Here is a 22,347-nt window from a genome sequence, read left to right as displayed (position 1 = left end):
TGTTTGGAAGAACACACAAAGCGAGTTATCTGATTCCAGCTCGATATTCCTCTTTCGATTCATAACAGCAGCGGCTTTTACTGACATGGACATTACCCCATGTGTGTGAAGCGAAAAGCGGGGTTAAGCAATTTGTTCACTTTGTCTGTCTGTGTTCACTGACGTCTGTGATTGAGGAAATACTTATTTTCAATTGAATTTAATATTTTTAAAACTGTGGATCACGAATCGGAACACGAACCTGCAGTTTATCACGAACCTGGCTCTGAATTTGCCAAATCCTACAGCTCTCATCCCGCCCGATTGCACTTGCACAGAGAGCAGTAAAATAACTGTTTTAATCTGTCTGGCAGTCAAACAAAATTGAAAGTCATTCCAAACATGAAATCTACTGTTTTTAGGGACATCATAAAAGATACTAACAAGAGACAGGGAGTACGAATTTAACGTGCTCAATAAGGTGGTGTAAATGGCGCATCAATGGCGGTAAACTTGAGAAAACGTTTTCTTTTAACATTTATTACGACCTTTAAAACCTTTATTTTATTCCAGTTGAATTTTATACTTGAACACTGCACAACACAAATCGCCATATTGGCACCTTCCATTTAGCAGTACATGGAAAAAATATTTACGCTGTCTCATGCCCAAAGGACTTTCACTCATATAACTGGGACTCATGCACTGGGACTCATACATAACACTTCAAAGGACTCGTGTAACTGGGACTCATGCATTCGGACAAATATGGCAGCCCTGTTTTATTTAGTGCAAAACGCAAAGCAAGAGTTTAAATAGCGGAAGAGGAGTTTTTCAGCAGTATGAACAGTGTTAGGACCTGGGAACTTGAGGGTAAAGAAGATGAGAGTTATGACAGTTTTAAGGCGGGGGTGTTTCAGTTGGAGAGCGATTAATGCATGGAATGGTCTCCCCAGAAAGGTAATGACAGCAGAATGGGTGGATAAGTTTAAGTAGGATATAGATAGGTACCTGGTGTTGCGTCTGATAGTTGAGCCTGATAGTTGGTGTTGGGCCTGATAGTTGGTGTTGGGCCTGATATAGATAGGTACCCTGGTGTTGGGCTAGCGGCTAGGGTGCCAGCTTAGGATCCTAGGATCCTGGGTTCGAATCCCGGTCGATCGCTGAATTAATGCCAGGGGGGTTGACTCAGCCTGTCATCCTTCCGAGGTCGGCTAATTGAGTACCAGTTCACTGGTAATTCACTGCTTGTCGTAAAAAGGCGACAAAAAGGGTTGGCGGCAGGAAGGGCATCCGGCCGTAAAACATTGCTTCAAAAAGGGGACCAAAAAAAACAACAACAACCACGGTCCCCGAAAAAGGCCAACCCCCGCTTGCAGGGGAAAATGGCCTCTAAAGGTGGTTTTTATCGATAGGTACCTGGTTGCATTGGAGATAGAGGGGTATGTGGATATTGGCTTGTGTGCATGGTAGGTAGCTTGTATGTGGATGGTTGATGATACTGGGGTTGGTGCAGCACAGGCATGGTGATCGCTTGAAGGCAGATTTTCTTAACACAGCACCAGAGCCGACCCTCCCACTGACCACCAGGTCAAAACCAACGATACCCTTATCGCCATGTACGACTCGTTCTGGGCATCATGTACACTTCCCAGCACGATATTTATGAGAGTGCATTTTGCTTGTTGGCCATTTCTCTTTGCTAATACGAGATTTGAACTTGGCCATGGAGGACACACAAAGTAGTACACATGAGTAATTTTACATGAATCACAAGGACATCTAATGTTACAAGATTTGTACTTGGGTTCCCAGCATGATGAGACATGGATTCAGATAAACTCTCTTCGCCGAAGGAAATTGCCTTCAACATTGCACAATATTATTCTAAGAGCTTACATTATTCAGCCAAGCGATGCTTCCATTGCCTTTCTTAAAAATTGTGTTTCATGAGTAGGTCAGATCGATTGTCCCCGATCATGCACGAGTTTAAACGTTGTGTTGATTCATACATTGAAATATTCAGAGAGTTTTCATAATGACATAATACATGAAATTTTATCATTGCAGGATGATGAAAAGGTTCAAGAAAAGTCGAGTAATCTCAATGATGTTTTATTTTGCTGATGTAATTACTTACTGTGTTGCATCAAATAAGAACCTAATGGCCTGATGCATGTTTTCTGCCCCTACTATTATTTGTTGCAGCTGCTCCTTCTCGATGGACAGCAGCTGCGAAGCAAACCTGCAACTTTACTTGACAGCGTTCAGCGGTTCCTCAATATATCACCATATTTTAACTACACACAAGCTCTTACGTACGTTGTTCTCTTCTTTGAACCACACTTGTCACCCAAGCTGGCCTGTTTTCCGATAACTTACACGCCCCCACATCTTTATGGCCCTCCTTCCTTTTATACCCCCGAAAAGCCCTTTTAAACATGTAGTTTTTCTTTGGCAATTTGTTGGTATCTCAAAAACACATTTGGACAAGGAATGACAACAATCACAAGTCAAAGATGTTTTGCACTTTCCATGAGCAGCAACTGACACAATGCAAAGACGATATTGCTGTGCAAAGAAACTTCCCATCTTTAAAAAGATGTCTTCTGGTTGGATTTTGTGTATTTCTATATTACTTTCTTCTACACCTCCTTGAGTGTAAGATGCATATCTCATTGTGGTCGACCATGACTCCTTCAAATAAATGTTTACATTAACTTTTCCAGAACATGTAAAAACTAGACGGTATTCATAGAATACTTACCCTATGCAGTCAACTTGGTACGAGCCAACTCTTCTGTTTGTTAGTGGGGTTTTTTAAATCATTGCTGATGACATCATAAATTTACATTCTCCAATATAATTGTTGCGTATATCACACTCAATAAAGATAAAACTTAACAGATTAAGCATTGTCCCTGTCAAATTATGATGTATAATGTCAAATTAGAAATTACTAGCAACAGTACACGCCCTATGGGCGGGGCTTCAATTGGGAGGCCCAAATGAAAAGGCAAAATATCAGAAATTTAAGGCTTTTTATTTTAAACGATTTATATAAACATCCGTTAAATCATATCACACGCAAATCATCAAAATCTAAACAGTATTTGTAGAATTTCAATAAAAGCCACATCACTGTTCATATCGGTAAATATTATTCCATCGTGTTTCAAATTTGGGCAATGGGCTCTCCAATATTTGATGTGCTCACGGTTTGAATTACGTAACGTAACGTTTGTGACGATGTTTGTGTTCACGGTAGTGTTTGATATACGGTGTGAAGGTAATTTCGTTATGTTTTTCGTTTTCATTTTCGTATTCGTTTAATGTTTAATGAACGTTTAATGAGCGAAAGAATGAGCGTAATGATCATTAAATGAATGAATGAATGTAAGCGATCTGTGCAGTAAGATGCAGCTGTGCAGCGATCGGTGCAGCCGTTTGTGCGGTACCCGGGAAAATAATGTTATGTGGGAGTCCAAACCGGAAAATGCTGGAGGCCAAAGCTGAAATTGGAAAAACAATATACCCTATTTTACTCCAGGGGGTCCCAGGATTACCCACCCAAAATATCGTTGCGATCGGTTCAGCCGTTTTTGCGGTACCTGCAAACAGACGGACAGATGGACATTTGGTGAATTATAGTAAGATGTCAAATTATGATAAGGCAGGCACCAATGATGTCATCATTAACACTTATTCCCCATGCGGCGTTCTTTACAACGAGCCACGTTTCAATATTTTTCATGGAGCGGTTTCGAAGATATAGACATGCAACGTTTTTTGGTTTTTCCTATATGGCGCCTATACCACATAATCTATGACGACATAATTATCAGTAAAAAATCTCCAAGAGGAGGCACTCCTATGGTGAAAATTCCATGTCCATCAGACAAACAGTTGCAGAGAGAAAAAAAAAAATCATACTGATCGGATCAAGTGTTGTACTTGTCAAATTATGACGTCATAATGAAGGCAACGATAACATCATCATTAACATAGCTTATTCCGCATGAAGAGTACTTGACAATGAACCATGTTTGAATTTTTTCCATGTAGCATTTTTGGAGATATAGAGGTACAAATGTTTTCCAAGATGGTGCCTAAACCACGTGACTGATGTCATAGTTATTAGTTATCAATAAAAAAAATTCTATAGAATGAGGCGCTCCTATGGTGCAAAATTCCTTGTCAATCGGACCAACGCTTACTGAGAAAGCGTATTTTAAAAATGCAGGCATGTACGTACATACGCCACACGTATGCACCCACCCAATCGCTTAACCCCGCTTTTCACTTCACGAGCGCAGGGTAATAATAGTTAAATCCTGAGATTTTGAGCAATGCTATTGTCTATTTTGAACGAATTACATAGGATGTAAATCAGATGTACTTGTCAAAGCAGTCTGGGTCAAACCAAAATGGTGACTAACATAGTCACATGTGCTATGGAAGCAGAGGTGTAACCTGAAGTTCCTTGTGAAGAAGAAAACGTCAAACCAGCTGAAATTCACAGGAAATTGTCTGCACAATTTGTTGATTCTTGTTGTTCACAAAATTGTGTGTTTTTGAAAATGGGGCTGTGAGTTGATAAAAACTAGAGCAATGCGACTGTGTTGCCAATATGCCTTCGCATAGCCCCACAATGGATAGATGCCCTCATTCACTGTCCTAAAAATAAACAAGTTTGATTTAAATCCCTTCAGCTGTTTTTGAAGCCTCACATTTTCACCAGTCCTCCTCCAGAAAACACCTCAGGTTTCACATCGATCTGTGAAGAGGTTTCAGAGAAGGGATTTTTTTTATTATCGGCCTTAAAGCTAATATGGCTGCCACAACACGTGACATATGACCTTTAAAATGTACACTCTGCATATATGTGGGTAGGGAATCACATTTGTGAAGTTCGTGTTGATCGGATAAGGTTCATTTTCTATCCAAGATGGCTGTCAAACCACGTGACCTACGACATCATCATTTTCAAACGATATGCAACAATGGTGTTATAAGATATTTGTAAAATTTTGCATCGATAGGGTAGGTGGTTTCAGAGATATAATTACCTCCGCCACCAAAGGTGGATGGAGGTCATGTTTTCACCCCTGTCTGTTTGCTTGTTTGTGAACAAAATATCCCAAAACGTTGTGGACGGATTCGGACGAAATTTGGCAGAGATGTAACGTATGTGACCAGGACAAAATGATTAGATTTTAGTTAAGATCCAGATTTGGATCCGGCTCGTGGAATTTTTAAAGTGATTCTTCACCATTGGGAGATGGGGCCAAAAACGATGCATACCAGGATATCACAAAAGGTTGTGGACGGACTTGGCGAAACTTGGTGGACCGGTTGGGTGTCTGACAAGGACAAATATATTCGATTTTGGTGAAGATCTGAATATGGATTTGGATATATACCACCTTCAGAGGCCATTTTTCCCAGCAGAGCGGGGGTTGGCCTTTTTCGGGCACCGTGGTCCCCTTTTTGAAGCAATGTTTTATGGCCGGATGCCCTTCCTGCCGCCAACCCTGTTAGTCACCTCTTGCGACACACAGGGAATTACCAGTGAACTGGTACTCAATTTGCCGACCTCGGAAGGATGACAGGCTGAGTCATCCCCCCTGGCGTTAATTCAGCGATCGATCGGGATTTGAACACAGGATCCTAGGATCCCAAGCCGGCACCCTAACCGCTAAGCCAACACCAGGCTATCCAGGATTTGGATATGAGAATTATTTAATTTTATAAGTGATTCTTCACCATTGGGAGATACGGCCAAAAACGATACATAGCAGGATATCTCAAATAGTTAAGGATGGATTTGGACGAAACCTGTTGGACAGTTTGTGTGTGTGACAAGGAAGATTCGACCCAATGTTGGTGAAGGCCCGGATCTAGATCCAGCTAGTACAATTTTTTAAGTGATTCTTCACCATTGAATGATATAACTGGCCAATCTTCACCATTTCCTGGTTATACCAATTCACCTATGATGTCCTAATTATCATGCTTTTGTTCCCTATTGGAAGTACTTGATAGTGGTGCCAATGTGCCAAGTTTCAAATTTTTCCATTAAGCGGAAAGATAATTTTCCGAGAAATATTTTGTTTAATTGTTTGCATTTAATCCAAGATGGCTGCCATACAACAACACCTATGACATCACAATTATCATAAAAAACATTCTGCATGGGTGTCACTCCTACCCTGAAAGTTTCGTCTCGATCGGGCATATGGTTGCTGAGAAAAACGAGGTTTAGCCTGTACAGACGGACCTACGGACATACGGACGGACGGACTGACAACCCGAAAACATAGTGCCTCCGGCTACCTTCGGGGGCGGAGGCATAAAAATGGCTGTTAATTGGCAGCCATGGTTGAGTAACCGATTGCGTTCATTCCAGCAAACGTTAAATCTGTTGGTCAGATTTTTACGGCGTAGCCCATTGGGCAAAGCCGTCTAGAACAGTGTGTGTCCGTCTGTATGTATGTATGTATGTATGTATGTATGTACGTATGTATGTCCCCTGAAATGTATACCAATCAGAGCTGAGGATCTGGTCACATGATAGGGTCGATGACTCCACACACCGCCATTTTGATTTATATGCCGTTCATGCCTAACATATCGTCGAACCTGTCATATATCACAATCGCCATGCTCTACCTTTATGTTTTTCATTTAGTGTGAAACACAAACAAACCGATTGTTAAAACGACCATCAAATATCAAAAGCATCGGCGTTACGTCTCTTTCAACAAAACGTACGTGCCCAACCCTTGTGGGGTATAATCTAGATTACAGTAGATCTACCCTCAGTTCTGTAAGTAAAACTTACGTCACGGATGTCTGGATTCCTCCAAATTGATTTGTTTAATCTATCTATAATTCCAGTAATCTCTGTTTGTACGTCTGTACGTTTGTACGTCTGTTTGTCTGTGACCGCTGTTTCTCGACAACCACGGGTCCGATATACTTTTAACTTGCCAGGTATATTGCTGGGGACCCGAGGATGTGCCTTTTCAAGGTTTCATATTAATCGGACAATTACTTACCGAGCTATGTCCAAAAAACGATTCAACCAATCAGAGAGCAGCGAACGATCGCGTGTGCCGAACGTGGAGGACACACTCTGCCTCGGATGGCACATTTGAGAGCGTATTCATTTATTTCACGTTTGCAAACTATGTTGGCGTTAAACTATGTTTTAAAACTAATAAAACCGAATTTGCGATTCATTCGCTTTCCTGCGCGTTTGTGCACGCGATGGCGATTTCTTTACCAAACTCCGGAAGCCGTTCGCTTTGGACCAAACCATTGCATGTAAATAGAGGGGGGGGGATTGTCACCGTACTCGCAAGCCGTTCGCTTTGGACCAAACCATTTCATGTAAATAGAGGGGGGGGATATAATTTTAGATATAGATATAGTACGGGCAATGCCCTAGTGTTACAAACAGCATCAGCGACTGTTTAAAAAGCTAATCATGTGTGTTTGTGGTTTATAATATTTTACAAGTCCGGCTACGCCACTGTTAGACTTTCGGTCTTGTTTTTTTGATAATCCCCAGATTACTACAAATGTGAAGTTACAAAATATTTGGATATCACTGTTTGAAAGTTGATCATTCATTCTGACTTGCATTTAATAAGCTTAGTGCTTAGTGCACAGGGCACTAAAATACCTCTACTGTCCCAGACCTCAAAGTACCTGGATAAAGATGGGTGGAGGAAGTTCCCAATCAGCCCCCCTCCCCCCCATCCTTTATCATCCCCACTCCCCGCTTACAGTCCTCACTTGTCACCTTATGAGTTTCGTCTCTCTTCACCACTGAACGAACATCTTTGGTAGGATTATGTTTACGAGTGATGAAGACTTCAATGCACATGTAATGAAGTGGCCTTTCTACCTGTCCAAAAGATTTCTAGCCAGATGGCACCAAGGCACTACCGCATCTATGGGACAAATTCAGACGTGTATCACAGAAATACCTTGAGAAATAGGTGAAGTTTCTTCAATTACCCTTTACCGCATGGTTTTTAGAATAATAGGTCCATGTCGTCCTTCAATGACCCTCATATAATAGGTTTTTCCAACGCCTGAGAATTTAATCATCATTGCCGTGATTCTCTCGGATTAATCTATCAGGCAATTTTATCATCAATTCCATCGGAGGCATTTTTTCAGTTTAACTGCCATATACTTGTTCCTTCTACCTGTACCTGCATGAGCTTGTGATTTATGGTGGTGTTGGGATTTTACTCCTTTAATTCACCCGAAATTTCGATGATTTTTGAGTTTTGAGCATCCTTTTGCAAAGTGCATACAAATGGGAAACAATATGACCGTTCAAACATCCATAGTAACAACTGCGAATGGATATCTGAACAGCACGAAGTTAACTGGAGATCGCAACAGAAATCCTATTATGGCATTTAAAGCAAACGTTTTGAGAGGTACTTGAGGTGTTTGAAAGGTCTTATTGATCTTGGAACACTTGTCTCAGGAAATTGCTGTTCGTAGAATGGGAAAGAAGTCGTCTATTTATTTGAAGGTTTGGATGTCATTGTTTGGAAGTGTGGAAACAATCATTCGTTCTCACTTGTAATTCAACTAGGTTAGTGCAAGGTCGAGAGAAAATGTTCTCTTTTCTCCTTGACCTCAAAAATATCCAGTTTCTCTTTCGTCGAGGTTGGCTGCAAGTTCTGCATCTCCCAGCATATCATCCAGATGTGTCATCTTGTGATTTTGTTCTCTTCGGACCACTAAAAGAACATCTGGGTGGAAACAGTTGTATGAATTTTGAAGAGGTCAAAGTACGTGTCCAGAAATAGCTGCATAACTGTCCCAAAGTTTTTTTTGAAGATGGCATCAAGGCACTACCGCATCGATGGGAAGTAGACAAGAATACGTTCGAAAGACATATTCCTGTTTTGTGGGACTGCTTAAAGGCCTCCTGGGAAGTCTGCACCTGCAGCAGGAGAATATATTGCGGAGTAGATTAAGCTTCATCTACTTGCCTGTGATTATTTCTTCCATTTAATAAAAAGTCTACATTAAACTTGACCTTCCCTCATACAATTTGGAAATGTCATTGAAAATTTCATCACATGCATGTCAGGTATGGTGGTGTTTGTATGGTTATTTGTGACCAAAACGTCTTCTTCAAATAAAATTAACACCCAAAACACAGTCCATGAACTCTTAATTACGCACTGTTGGAATATACCTTTTGACCCTTTAGACTGCTGAGACCCCTCAGAGCTTTGGCGACCCTTTAAGTCTCCCACAACCCTTAAGACCACCAAGACCCCTGAAGCCACAAGATACCTTTAAAGACTGCAGAGACCCAAAATACCCGAAGACTCAAAGCACCCAAAACACTTAAAAGACCGGAAGACCCAAAATACCCCAAATATCCTGAAAGACTCAGAGGAACCAAAAGACCCTCAAGACCCAAAATACCCTCAAAGGCCCAGAGGATCCAAAAGACCCAAATGGCCCTAAAGACCCTAAGAGACCATGAAGACCAAAAACAACCTGAAGACCCAAAAGACCCTGAAGACCCAAAATACCCTTAAAGGCCCAGATAATCCGAAAGACCCTGAAAACCCAAATGGCCCCAAAGACCCTGAAGACCCAAAACACCATCAAAACCCAAAAGACCCTGAAGACACAAAAATCCCGAAGACCCAAAACACCCCTAACACCCAAAACACCCCTCACACCCAAAACACCCCGAAGACCCAAAACACCCCGAAGACCCAAAACACCCCGAAGACCCAAAACACCCCGAAGACCCAAAACACCCCGAAGACCCAAAACACCCCGAAGACCCAAAACACCCCGAAGACCCAAAACACCCCGAAGACCCAAAACACCCAGAAGACCCAAAACACCCCGAAGACCCAAAACACCCCGAAGTCCCAAAACACCCCGAAGACCCAAAACACCCTGAAGACTCAAAACACCCTGAAGACTCAAAACACCCAGAAGACCCAAAACACCCCAAAGACCCAAAACACCCCGAAGTCCCAAAACACCCTGAAGACTCAAAACACCCTGAAGGCTCACAACACCCTGAAGACTCAAAACACCCTGAAGACCCAAAACTACCCTTAAAGACACAGAAGGCCCTTAAAGACCCCAAAGGCCCAAAACACCAAAAAGACCCTGAAGACCCAAAATACCACAAACACCAAAAATACCCTTAAAGACCCCGAAGACCCAAAATACCAAAAATACCCTTAATGACCCAGAAGACCCTGAAGACTCAAAGTACCCCAAAGACCCAAAATACCCTGAAGACCCAAAACACCCCAAAGATTCAAAAGACCCTTAAAGACTTTGAAAGAACCAAAATACCCCCAAAGACCCTTAAAGACCCAGAGGAACCAAAACACCCAAATCACAGGATAATGCAGCTGGGTGACAACATAATAAAACAAAAATCACAGCTATTTATGAATCATAAACAGCGTTAGAATCCCTTTGCTTATAAATGCCTCTGATGATATTACTGCAGAGATTAATCTAGCCATAAGCAACAGTTTATGGTTTAAATAAAGCCCATTTTATTTCAATCAGGCAGGTCAGGAACCGAGCTATTCTATTCAAGACTAGTGCATTTTTACATCATAATACTTCCACCATTAATCATTGCTTGAGCTAAAACAGCCTCAACCATAATTGGCATTACTTTCTGTTTTGTCTTTTTTGTATGTAACAATCTAAGTTGATATTTGCTTATGGACCACTTCATGTTGTGGCACTGCATTCACCTCCATGAGTCATCCAGCTGTTTTCCTTTTTTTTTTTTTAAATAAAAATCTCACCATGATTGATGATTTCATGCACAGAATTATTTGGAATTACCCAATGGATAAATCCAACAATGGCACCTGTTTCCTTTGCATTCGCTAGTTATTTATTTATTTTTGGCTCTCTGGACAGCATTGCTGTTTTTTGGTGTAAAATTTGGATCTACACCAAAACAGGCCTAATTTAGCATTTAGCCTGGTTTAGTGTTTGCCCTGATACAGCATTTCCATCTAACATCCCTTTCCAATTATCCAGGTAAATCCAGGTTCAAATCCCATATCCCATATCCCATATGTTCTACAAAATGTCCTAATTCATGTTGTTATACATTCACCTTTCCATGTCATTGCCGTGTTTTTGAGTTGTGTATATAAGCTCCTCCATAAGCCTTAGAATCCGAAGTTAAGACTTAAATCGATGTTAAACTAGAATGGCACTCAGTAGAGAGCATACCTCTGCCTGGTTGGCCATATCACTCAATGGTGAAGAATCACTTTAAAAATTCTACCAGCTGGATCTGGATCCGGATCTTCACAAAAATTGAATCGATTCTTCTTTGTCCAAGTTTCGTCCAAATCCACCCATAATTTTTTGAGATATCCTGCTATGTATCGTTTTTGGCCCTATCTCCCCATGGTGAAGAATCACTTAAAAAATTGAATAATTCTCATATCCGAATCCATATTCAGATCTTCACCAAAATCTAATCGAATCGTCCTTGTCAGACACCAAACCGGTCCACCAAACTTCGTCCAAATCCGTCCACAGCCTTTTGAGATATCCTGCTATGTATTGTTTTTGGCCCTATCCCCCAATGGTGAAGAATCACTTTAAAATTCTAGTAGCCGGATCCGGATCTTCACCAAAATCTAAATCATTTCGTCCTTGTCACATACGCTACATCTCTGCCAAATTTCGTCCGAATCCGTCCACAACTTTGAGATATTTTTGTTCACAGACAAACAGCCAGGGGTGAAAACATAACCTCCATCCACCTTTGGTGGCAGAGGTAACAAAAAAGATACCTGCCTAATTATTTTAGCCATTTGATACCGCAAAAGTAACCTTTGACATTCATAGAACATAGATAGCTTGTTGTATCTGCAACTCTCTAAATAAGTAAAAAGTCATGACCTGATACTGCACACTGACCTGTTGCTGATAACACGTTGCATATTAGCAAAGCTGTGTTATTGCCTTCTTGTGGTGTTTAATTCTGAACCATAACACATTTTACATCATAGCATATGTCACCGTAGTAATATGGATCACTCCCAGACTTATTGGCATTGTCACTGTCTCTTATCAATCATATTAAGGTTTGATGTCAATCCCGTGTTTTAGTGCAACAAAACTTGTCTTCTCATCCAGTGGGAAAGGCCAAAAGGAAAAACAAATATTATGGAACCTATTGCTTAACTGGGCCAATGAAAATGCCCGACATTGAACTATTGTTGACATTTTATGATCGGATAATATGAAAAGGATTGCTTCGTCTGAAATCCACAGTATGTTTCAGTCTACAGTCGACATTTTTATTGATATACTAACTCTTGATCACTCTTCTTCTCACTATTTCAGTTTCGGACGTTCACTTTGAGCATGTTTTGTCAATACAGTCGAGATAGATACCTGTTAAGGTGTATTGCTGTTGTTTTTTGTGTATTGTCAATACACCTCTGGTTGTTTTTTGTTCCCCGTCGCACCGCGGAGCGAAAGGGGGACGATGGTTTTCCCCTCCGTCCGTGTGTCCGTGCGTGCGTACGTGCGTAAGCGAAGGACCGAATTCGAATTTGGTGTGTGGGTGCAACCCACGCCAAAATCCAAGATGGCCGCCGCCATGTACGTCTGACGCCATGTATGTCTGAACCTTGTGAGCGGAATATCTTGAAAAATAAGCTAAGTACCAACTTCTAATCTGGTTTGTGGGTGTATCTAGGCAGGAGGAAGAACCCTATTGAAAATTGGGTCACCACGTCGAAATTCAAGATGGCCGCCGCCATGTATGTCTGAACCTTGTGAGCGGAATATCTTGAAAAATAAGCGAAGTACCAACGTCTAATCTGGTGTGGGTGTATCCAGGCATAAGGAAGAACGCTATTGAAAATTGGGTCGCCACGTCAAAATCCAAGATGGCCGCCACCATATATATGTCTGAACATTGTGAGCGAAATATCTTGAAAAATAAACGAACTACTAACTTCTAATCTGGTGCGTGGGTGTATATACGCATAAGGAAGAATGCTATTGAAAATTGGCTCGCCAGGTCAAAATTCAAGATGGCTGCCGCCATGTATGTCTGAACCTTGTGAGCGGAATATCTTGAAAAATAAGCAAAGTACCAACTTCTAATCTGGTGTGTCGGTCGGTGTATCTGCACATAAGGACGAACGCTATTGAAAATTGGGTCGCCATGTCAAAATCCAAGATGGCCGCCACCATATGTATTTCTGAACCTTGTGAGCGAAATATCTTGAAAAATAAACGAACTACTAACTTCTAATCTGGTGTGTGGGTGTATCTACACATAAGGGAGAACTCTATTGAAAATTGGGTCGCCACGTCAAAATCCAAGATGGCCGCCTTGCGTCTTCCACTTTGTCAACTCGCATCACTTCACCGACGGGGAACCTAGGCGTAACGCTTGCCAGGTAGACTGATTTTTCGTTCAAAATTTTTGGAGATTAGCAAAACGATAGATTTTTGGAATATTCAGAGCATGAGGAATCCAAAAAATAATGTTGGCATTTGCGTAGACACCTTTGCGAAAATGACACTCAGGACAGTGATGAAGATCTGTAAAAGCATATTCCTGAACGGTATAGACCTAGTAGATCCTGTGTGTAGGACTTATAGTTCAATCTGATACTAACAAGGCTGCTTTCTTGCTTTATAAACCCATACCTATAACTTCAAAGGGCTTGCAATATCATGTCTTATGTAATGCAGTTATATCACAAATATAAAGACAATGGTTTTCAATTACCTTTGTTTATTGCTTTTCTATAATCCTGAGCACTATTTTGAGGCCTTTATTGGATTCCTTTACCCAGAAAACATAGGATTAGCATATTTAATTAAGTTTCCAGGTTGACTGGAGGCCGAGATAGCGCAAAATATGTATTTTATGGCGGCCATTTCGAAAATCCAAAATGGCGGCCATGCAGGTGTCTGTGCAAATGCCAACATTGATTTTCGGATTCTCCATGCTCTGATGATTCAAAAAATGTATAGTTTTGCTAATCTCCCAAAATTTTGAACGAAATTATATTTGTTAACATAGTGAACCTGACTATCTTCATCACTGTCCTGAGTGTCATTTTCGCAAAGGTGTCTACGCAAATGTAAACATTAATTTTTGGATTCTTCATGCTCTGAATATTCCAAAAATGTATAGTTTTGCTAATCTCCAAAATATTTTGAGCGAAATTATATTTGTTAACATAGTGAACCTGACTGTATTCTCCTTGTGGCCGCTCCTTCCATAACCAATGTTAGTTTGCGAACCTGCTGCACTATGATGTTTAGCTCTTCCACCAGCCGAGGCCATTCATTGTATAAAAACATAAGCAGAAAAAAGGACGGACAAAAAAAACTCGTAATACACCGATTGCATATGAGATGTGCAAGTTTGAATCAGTTGCTCAAATCTAATTAGGTTCGACTAAACCCTGCCATGTTAATACTTCTTAGGCAGTGTGTCAGGAGTAGGCCATTACTCAGAGGAGATGTTAAGCCAGTCATTTAATTTGCTTGTACTAGGTTGTGGATTTTAAATGTCTTAAAAGTAATTTTTGAACAAGCACAGGCTGTTGAACTGGGACTGTGAAAAGCCAAAGGAATCCTGCTTCCAATTTTTGTTCAGTCCATATATCATTCTCAAATAGAGTTTAACAACATAGATGAAGATTAATTCCCCTTTATTTTGGCAAGGCATGATCCACCTGCCTGTGGCCCAGGCTGATTTCTTTCATTCAAAACAAAAAATATATATATATATATATAGGAGCTAAAAAGACATGGCTAGCCAGTGATAACCAACTTCTTTCTAAAATAACCATGTTACTATCTCTGAGTAGTTTTCCAAAAAAAAAAAAAGTTTTGTGTGAAAGAATGCAATGTTAATCTCAAGCAGTTTTTGCATGACATATCTTTGGATGACAACTTTTTCCCCTTTTCAGTTGGAGGAATTTTGAGTGATACTCATTTTTCATAGGTAGCATTTTTATGCTTATCCCAAAAATCCAAATTCAATTGATTGGGCATGCTTTTGAAAGAAACATACCTTTCCATATAAGCTCCCACACATAGGTTCTTAACCAGGGGTACCTGTACCCCCTAGGTGTATGAAACCTCCAAGCTGGGGGTACGAGACACGCCACCCCAAAATAAATTTCAATTAAAAAATAAGGGTATAACAGTATTTAAAGAAGAAAAAGAAGGGTTAAAATGTTTTTATTGAAAAATTACAAGGGTTTAGGTTTTTTTAAAATAATAATTTGAACGGAGTTTGAATCAATGCAGCGAGACATCTTCTGGTGTGCACAACTCAAAACGTTCCCACAGTTAGCATAGAGCTCTGGAGATCCTCGTGCCATTTGCGACCACCTATTTGTGCGAGACAGGTTTTTCAACACTCCTACCCATCAAAACAAAGGCCAGGAACCGTTTGGATGCTAGTGACGACATGCATGTGGCTACTTCAAAGAAAGAACCTCGTTTCAGCATCATCATTGATGAAAAACAACAACAAAAGAGCCACTAGAAATGTGTCTGTGTGTACTTTGTAGTATGTTTTTCTACAAAAGTTAATATTGTACTGTAATCTACTTCAAGAAAGTGACTTTTCAGCAAACACTATGCATTATGATTATTTTTTCCATAAATGCGTTTTTTTATGTGAAAATCAAGAAACTTTATTAATCTATTGGCATTTTAAGTCATTTTTGACAGGGGGTACGGGAAAATATTATGAAAACTCATGGGGTACGGGCACTTAAAAAGGTTAAGAACCACTGAGTTGACAGTGCAGGTCAGAGCAGAAACTCTACCATGAAGTCCAAGGAACTCTCCGTTGAACTCCGATATATACGATTGTGAGGAGTCATAGATCTGGAGATGGGTATAAAACAATTTCTCGAGTGTTGAAACTTCCAAAGAGCACAGTGAGCTTGATCACGAGAAAATGGAACGAATATGGCCCGATCCAGACTCTTCCTCGAGCTAGCAGTCCGATCAAACTGAGCAGCGGGGAAAGAAGGACCCTGATCAGGGAAGTGAACAAGAACCCAATGACCATGCTGACAGAATTACAGAGATCATTGGCTGAGATGGGAGAACCTTCCAGAAAGACAACAGTCTCTGCAGCCCTTCGCAAATCTAGGCTTTATGTGAGAGTGGCCAGACGGAAGCCGCTCCTGAGAAAAAGACACAATGAGAGCACGCCTGGAGTTTGCAAAAAGGCACATGACAGACTCTGAGAACATGAGGTAAAATAATATGTGGTGTCATGAGATGAAAATTGAACTCTTTGGCCTGAATACAAAGCGCTACGTCTGGCGGAAACCGAGCACAGCTCATCACCCATCTAACGGCATCCTTACCATGAAGTATGGTTGTGGCAGCATCATGATATGGGGATGCTTTCTATTGACAGGGACTGGGAGTCTTGTAATGATAGAGGGAACAATGAATGGAGCCAAATAGAGGCAAATCCTTGAGGATAACTTGCTTCACAGTGCAAAAGATCTGTTAAATTACTCTACAAAGATTTACGTTCCAACGGGACAATGACCCCAAGCATACAGTCAAAGCAACACTGGAATGGCTTCAGAGCAAGAACGTGAAAGTCCTTCGGTCAAAGCTCAATCCCATTGAGAATCTGTGGAAAGACTCGAATATTGCTGTTCACCGACACTCTCCATCCAACTTTCTTGGCGATTTATTTTTTTTTTTTTTTTTTTGGATACTGAATCGAGGCTCGTGAAAGAGCTGACATTTACTTCACAAACAAATCAACCAGACAAACAAAATATATAAAAAGAGGGAGCGGAAGACAAGAGAAGGGGAAGCACACAAACACTTGAGAGCACACAACATTTAAGAGCAGGGAGATGTGTGGGAGGGAGAGGGCTTGGGAGGGAGGAGGCGTGGGAAGGGGGGGGGGGGGTGGGAGAAATATAAAACACAAGGACACCAAGGACTTCCACTTCCAGGACAGAAGTTGGTATTTCAAAAAAGTGGAATTGGGGTGAAATTAGCGGGGATAGAAAAGATCAAGGTTTTGGATGGGGGAAGATAAGAGATGGTGGTGAACAGCTGTTTTAAAGACCTGGAGGGTGGAGTGGGATTGAAGAGAGTGAGGGAGTTTGTTCCAGAGGTGGGAGAAAAGAGGAATGAAGGAGTGAAGGTGAGCAGAGAGTCTTGATTTTGGCAGTTTAACCATAAGAGGGTTGCAGGCAGATCTTGTAAGGCAAATCTGGATGGATGGAGTAAGTAAGGCTTTGTTGCATTGCCCGATCTGGTTTGGGTTTGATTCCCATGGCGTTTCAGAGTGAGTGTTGCAATAATTAATCAGGGTTGACCAGCTCATTTGTTTAAAAGTTCAGCCAATCTGATGTGCTTTTTGAGCAGCCAACACTAAAACTAATGAATATTATGAGAAGGATGTGTTTTGGGCTATATCGAGCAATCATGTCGGGCTGCCTTGTTGAATTTAATCAGCTCGGGCAGTAAACTTGTATTTCCAACAGAGTAATACATATATTTACTGCTTGCTGAACGTTACTGCATCCCTAGATATACCGACACCTGCTGTCAAACTGTTTACTTTTTGCATTCAGGTATGAGGCACATAAAGGGTTCTGGTGCATCAAGGTGAAAGAAGGCAAACCCAGGTGTCTCGGAAAGGGGAAGGGGCGAAAATATCCTGACATGGAAGCCCAGGTGAGTGATGAAATGTTTGGTTGGAATTTAAATTTGGTTTTGCTCTTTGTATTTGTTAAACCTATGTGTATGTAAACAAATCCCCTCAAAACATCTTAATATTTTCTGTCTACCTCGAGGATTTAAAAAAAAACAAAAAAACAATGACCCAGGTATCCATATCACATGCAGGATGAGGACATAATGGTTTGGACGACGAATAAATTAGCAGTTGACAAATAAATCGATGCAGTATATGGGATTTGAACCAGTGATCCCAGCTTCATGAGCCATGTGTCGAGATGGGAAATGCTCAATAGGTCATGTTTGCCCATCTTATATTACAACATTTGTGGGCACATAGACACATGCAGACATTTTTGGTTGGATTCAGCTGAATCATATCTACAGTGCGTAGCAAAAAAAAGGTAATCCGAATTCGAGGGGTTAATATGCAAAGGTTATTTATTTTTGACCATTGTACATGTGGTTTACTAATTAAGAGGAGATCCTCAGCTTTCCATTGATACCTTCCATGCATCATTGCTGTCACACATGACCGAGTACATGTTCATTGAAAATGACAAGTTCAAATCGCATTTTTACAAGTTTGGCTAATCGATGCAAGTCAGGATAATTGATGCAAAATGAACGTCAGATGTGAACTTTTCTCAGGAATGATTGGCCTTTATGCACCCACACCATCAACATGTCCACCTCCCCTTTCAACACAAAGCTCACAGCGGCGGAGCATGCCCTGAACTGCTCGTCTCACCACAGCCGGGTCATTGCGCAAAGCATCCACTTCATGTCGAATACGGCCCTGCAATTCGTCAAGATCACGGGGAGGAGTTACGAACACCTTGGTCTTTAAATGTCCCCAAAGGAAATGATCACATGGTGTGAGGTCAGGTGATCTTGGCGGCCATTCAACTGCATGGTTGAGGGCGATGACTCGGTCTCCAAAGAGTTCCCTCAGTCGATCTCGGACAGTGATAAGACGATGTGCTGGGGCGCCGTCTTGGGCCCACCAGAGATATCTGAAGACACCACGAACCTGTCGCTCAAAGTTCTGTGTGTCGCAAGAGGCGACCAACAGGGTTGGCGGCAGGAAGGGCATCCGGCCATAAAACATTGCTTCAAAAAGGGGACAAAGGTGCCCGAAAAAGGCCAACCCCTGCTCTGTGGGGAAAAATGGCCTCTAAAAAGGTGGGTTATTAACCCCTTGAATTTGGATTACCTTTTTTTTGATACGCACTGTATACTCCTCTTTTTCTCAGAGATCAGGGTCATTTTCTCAAAAGTACAGGTTTTCATCGTGATTTCCCCATAGTTGCATGCATTTCTCATTAATGTTACTTTTCTAATGTACAGCATTTAAGGCTCATGGAGTAGAATGTACATGTGTTTGTAAGTCACACTTGGCTGAGCCTGGATGGGTTTGGAGGTAGAAGAGTAGGTAGCAGCCAAAATCTGAATCCTATCCAAGTTCGTCCTGATGACTCTATCTTTACCTATTTGGGTTCCTCCTGATGGCTCCAATGTTGTATTTCGTCTGTTATTTAAACATGTCATGTAGGACAAGAACATGCAGAGATAATGACACTTTTCTATGCAAGATAAGTACATTAGAAGAAAACATGTAAATTAACACAGTGTATAGGGTTTTCGCCTGCTTTGAGGATGGGAATGCTCACAGTATAGGAATAACAGCACGACTGGACGCAAACAAGCAGGTGCATTAGCAAACAGGAAAAGAGCAAGAAGAAGAAAAAAAGAGCCACCTTTAGAGGCCATTTTCCCCGCAGAGCAGGGGTCGGCCCTTTTCGGGCACCTTGGTCCCCTTTTTGAAGCAATGTTTTATGGCCGGATGCCCTTCCTGCCGCCAACCCTGTTGGTCGCCTCTTGTGACACACAGGGAATTACCAGTGAACTGGTACTCAATTTGCCGACCTGGAAGGATGACAGGCTGAGTCAACCCCTGGGCGTTAATTCAGCGATCGACCGGGATTTGAACTCAGGATCCTAGGTATCCCAAGCCGGCACCCTAACCACTAAGCCAACACCAGGCTAGGCAAAGAGCAAGAGAGATTGAGAAATTTAAACTCCTCCCTTGCCCCCCCTGACCATGACCACGCTGCCCTGACGAATCTGGGCAGCAGGGAAGAATGGGGAAAATAGGTTGGAAGTTGACATGGATGGTGATGCACTGCCATCTTTAAATCCTCTGGGGAAGAATGATATTGCACTGACCAGTGAAAAAAAATTCTACTGCTGGGAGTAGAAGGAGCAAATGAGGAAAGATGAGCAGGACGCCCTTGTTTTGAAAACTTAACAAATATAAGACTTCCTATATGTGATACGGATGCCATCCATTCTGGAAGGGCTGGTGAGGAATAGAGTGATGATAAAGCAAGGGAGCAACACCAGCTGGGAATAAAGAAAAGGCAATCAACTTGTCTGCATTGACAGAGGCATGTGTCTTTGTATCTTTGGGGAAGATGCCAATGAAGCTGAGAGCTTTGGATTCCGCAGAAGCCAGAATTGAGAGATGTGAATGGATGGCATCATCTCATATGATGAGAGTGGTACTCCATCCATAGGTCTCGTTTGACTTCTCTATTTGGGGGGCAAGGGCTTAATATTAATAATGGGTAGCAAGGTCTGACTTCCAAAATTACCATTTGTTAGTGCAATTACAGTGTACGTGAAATCACAAATACAGTTTACGTTAATTAATTATTGTTACTCACGTTTAAATGCAGGATGTTTTTAATCTTAATTGTAAACTTCTTAAAAAAATTAAGGTGGGGGCATTGCCCCCCCCCCCCCCCCCACTGCCCCTCCCCAAACTCTGCCAGTGACTCCATCAAGTGATGGACACTGATGTTGTAGGCTGTGAGAAGATCAGATTGACTTCAGATGGACTTGGAAAGGTTAACCCAGTTGGTAGCTGTCTTTAGAGGCCAGATTTACTTATATGGTCTATCCAAGAGAGGCAATGGTGAGGCCCAAAAAATTGAGGGACTTCACTACCTTTCAGTGTCTGATCAAGGAAATAGATTAGTACATTCACTAGATCATCATTCTGGAGAGAAGCCGATAAGGTGAGGCTTACGTGGGTTGATAGACACATTCCATCTTTGGACCAGCTTTGGATCCTTTTGAAGTGTACTGAAAGGGTTGCAGCTGCTGCTGGTCTGTAAATGTGATTGGCTGCCATGTGGTCTAATGTGTAGTTGCCTGAAAAGTGTAAGAGGCTTTTCAAGTGGACCAGGTGCATCAGTTGTGTTTGAAAGCAACAAAACTGGGCCCAAGACTGCATTGTATCTATCACTCCATACTCCACTATGAGAATAATTGAATGAATAACTTTACTAGAACGGTATACCTACACCAGGCTGAACAGTCTCTGTTTTGTATCCCACTGAAAGACCGGATCTGCATCTGGATTTTAACCAAAACCTAATCAAATTATTCTTGTCATCTACCCAACTCGTCCACCAAGTTTAGTCTGAATCTGTCCACAGTTTTTAAATATCATACTGTTATGGGCGTCGGGGATGACGACCTGAGTATAAGTAACGACACAATAATCAAATCATACAAGTATAAGTATTACAGACTTAATTAATTAATTAATGACAGACTGAAACAATTAAGACAGGCCACATACAACCGATACGAAAGGCCGACACAACATCCACACACAACTCTATCTAACCCAGGGAAAGGAAGGTAAGCAAATTAATAAAATAATATTTTCAGGGAATTTAAATCAAATGGGATTATGAGGATGGGAATGCAGTGGGGTTCAGGCCTGTTTGAAGAGCAGCTTCATCAACGTTCATCAGAGTGGGGCTTGGCAGGAACCAAGGTTCATCAACGTTCTGCAATCCCTTTCTCCTTTGATCCCTTTCCTTTCATCAACCTCCTTCATACAACACAGAAAATCCCTCAGGAAGTCATCGAGGTCGAATCCTTGATATAGCACCAGCCGAGCCCATTCACTGCATGAAGCATGGATCGCTTTCTCACCACCCCAAAGGAGTGCCTTTTTCCACACAATACGCTCTTTTCCTTTTTGGCCACCTCCTTTATGCACAATTAATCCTTCAAAAAATTCGTAGAGGTCGAGTCTCTCACACCAACAAGCTCACTGAAGCCGTTCACACCACGAGCAAGGATTGCTTTTTCACCAACCCGCCAAGCGCAGCTCTTCTTCTTCTCTCTATTCTTTTCCTGCACTTTCTTGCTTGAAAGAAAAAGGGTTGAATCCTTCCCAAAGCTGTTTTTGTGCAACACCACCAACAGTCAAAATCACGTGGCGTAAAGGGAGTGGATATGGGGTAAACTTTAAGTAAAAGGAAAAATAAATATGATAAGTTCCTATTTGGGGATCCACAGCTGAACTGGCACTTCTTTGCAATACACCCTAAACAACACGACTCTTAAATGATTCCCACATTCCCACAAACCATGCCATTCCCACAAACGTAACAATACTATATATCGATTTTGGCCCCATCTCTCAATGGTGAAGAATCACTTGACAAAATTGAAAAAATCCTCGTATCCGGATTTGGACCATTATTAAAATCTAATCAATTCGTTGTA

At 41.5% G+C, this 22,347-nt stretch overlaps 1 protein-coding gene across 1 annotated transcript in view; it reads left to right on the top strand.

The window, feature by feature from the left end:
* LOC137432431 (bifunctional heparan sulfate N-deacetylase/N-sulfotransferase 2) overlaps positions 1–22,347 on the top strand; it is a 493,706-nt gene that overhangs the window by 459,454 nt on the left and 11,905 nt on the right. Inside the window, exons 15-16 of the mRNA XM_068124366.2 lie at positions 2,188–2,297; positions 17,649–17,751. Coding sequence (XP_067980467.2) covers positions 2,188–2,297; positions 17,649–17,751 — 213 coding nt within the window. The remainder of the gene's footprint in view (positions 1–2,187; positions 2,298–17,648; positions 17,752–22,347) is intronic.

The sequence above is a fragment of the Myxine glutinosa genome, chromosome 8 (assembly GCF_964187855.1).
Source record: "Myxine glutinosa chromosome 8, kmMyxGlut1.1, whole genome shotgun sequence".
Lineage (NCBI taxonomy): Eukaryota > Metazoa > Chordata > Myxini > Myxiniformes > Myxinidae > Myxine > Myxine glutinosa.
This window is presented reverse-complemented; position numbering and strand designations above follow the sequence as displayed.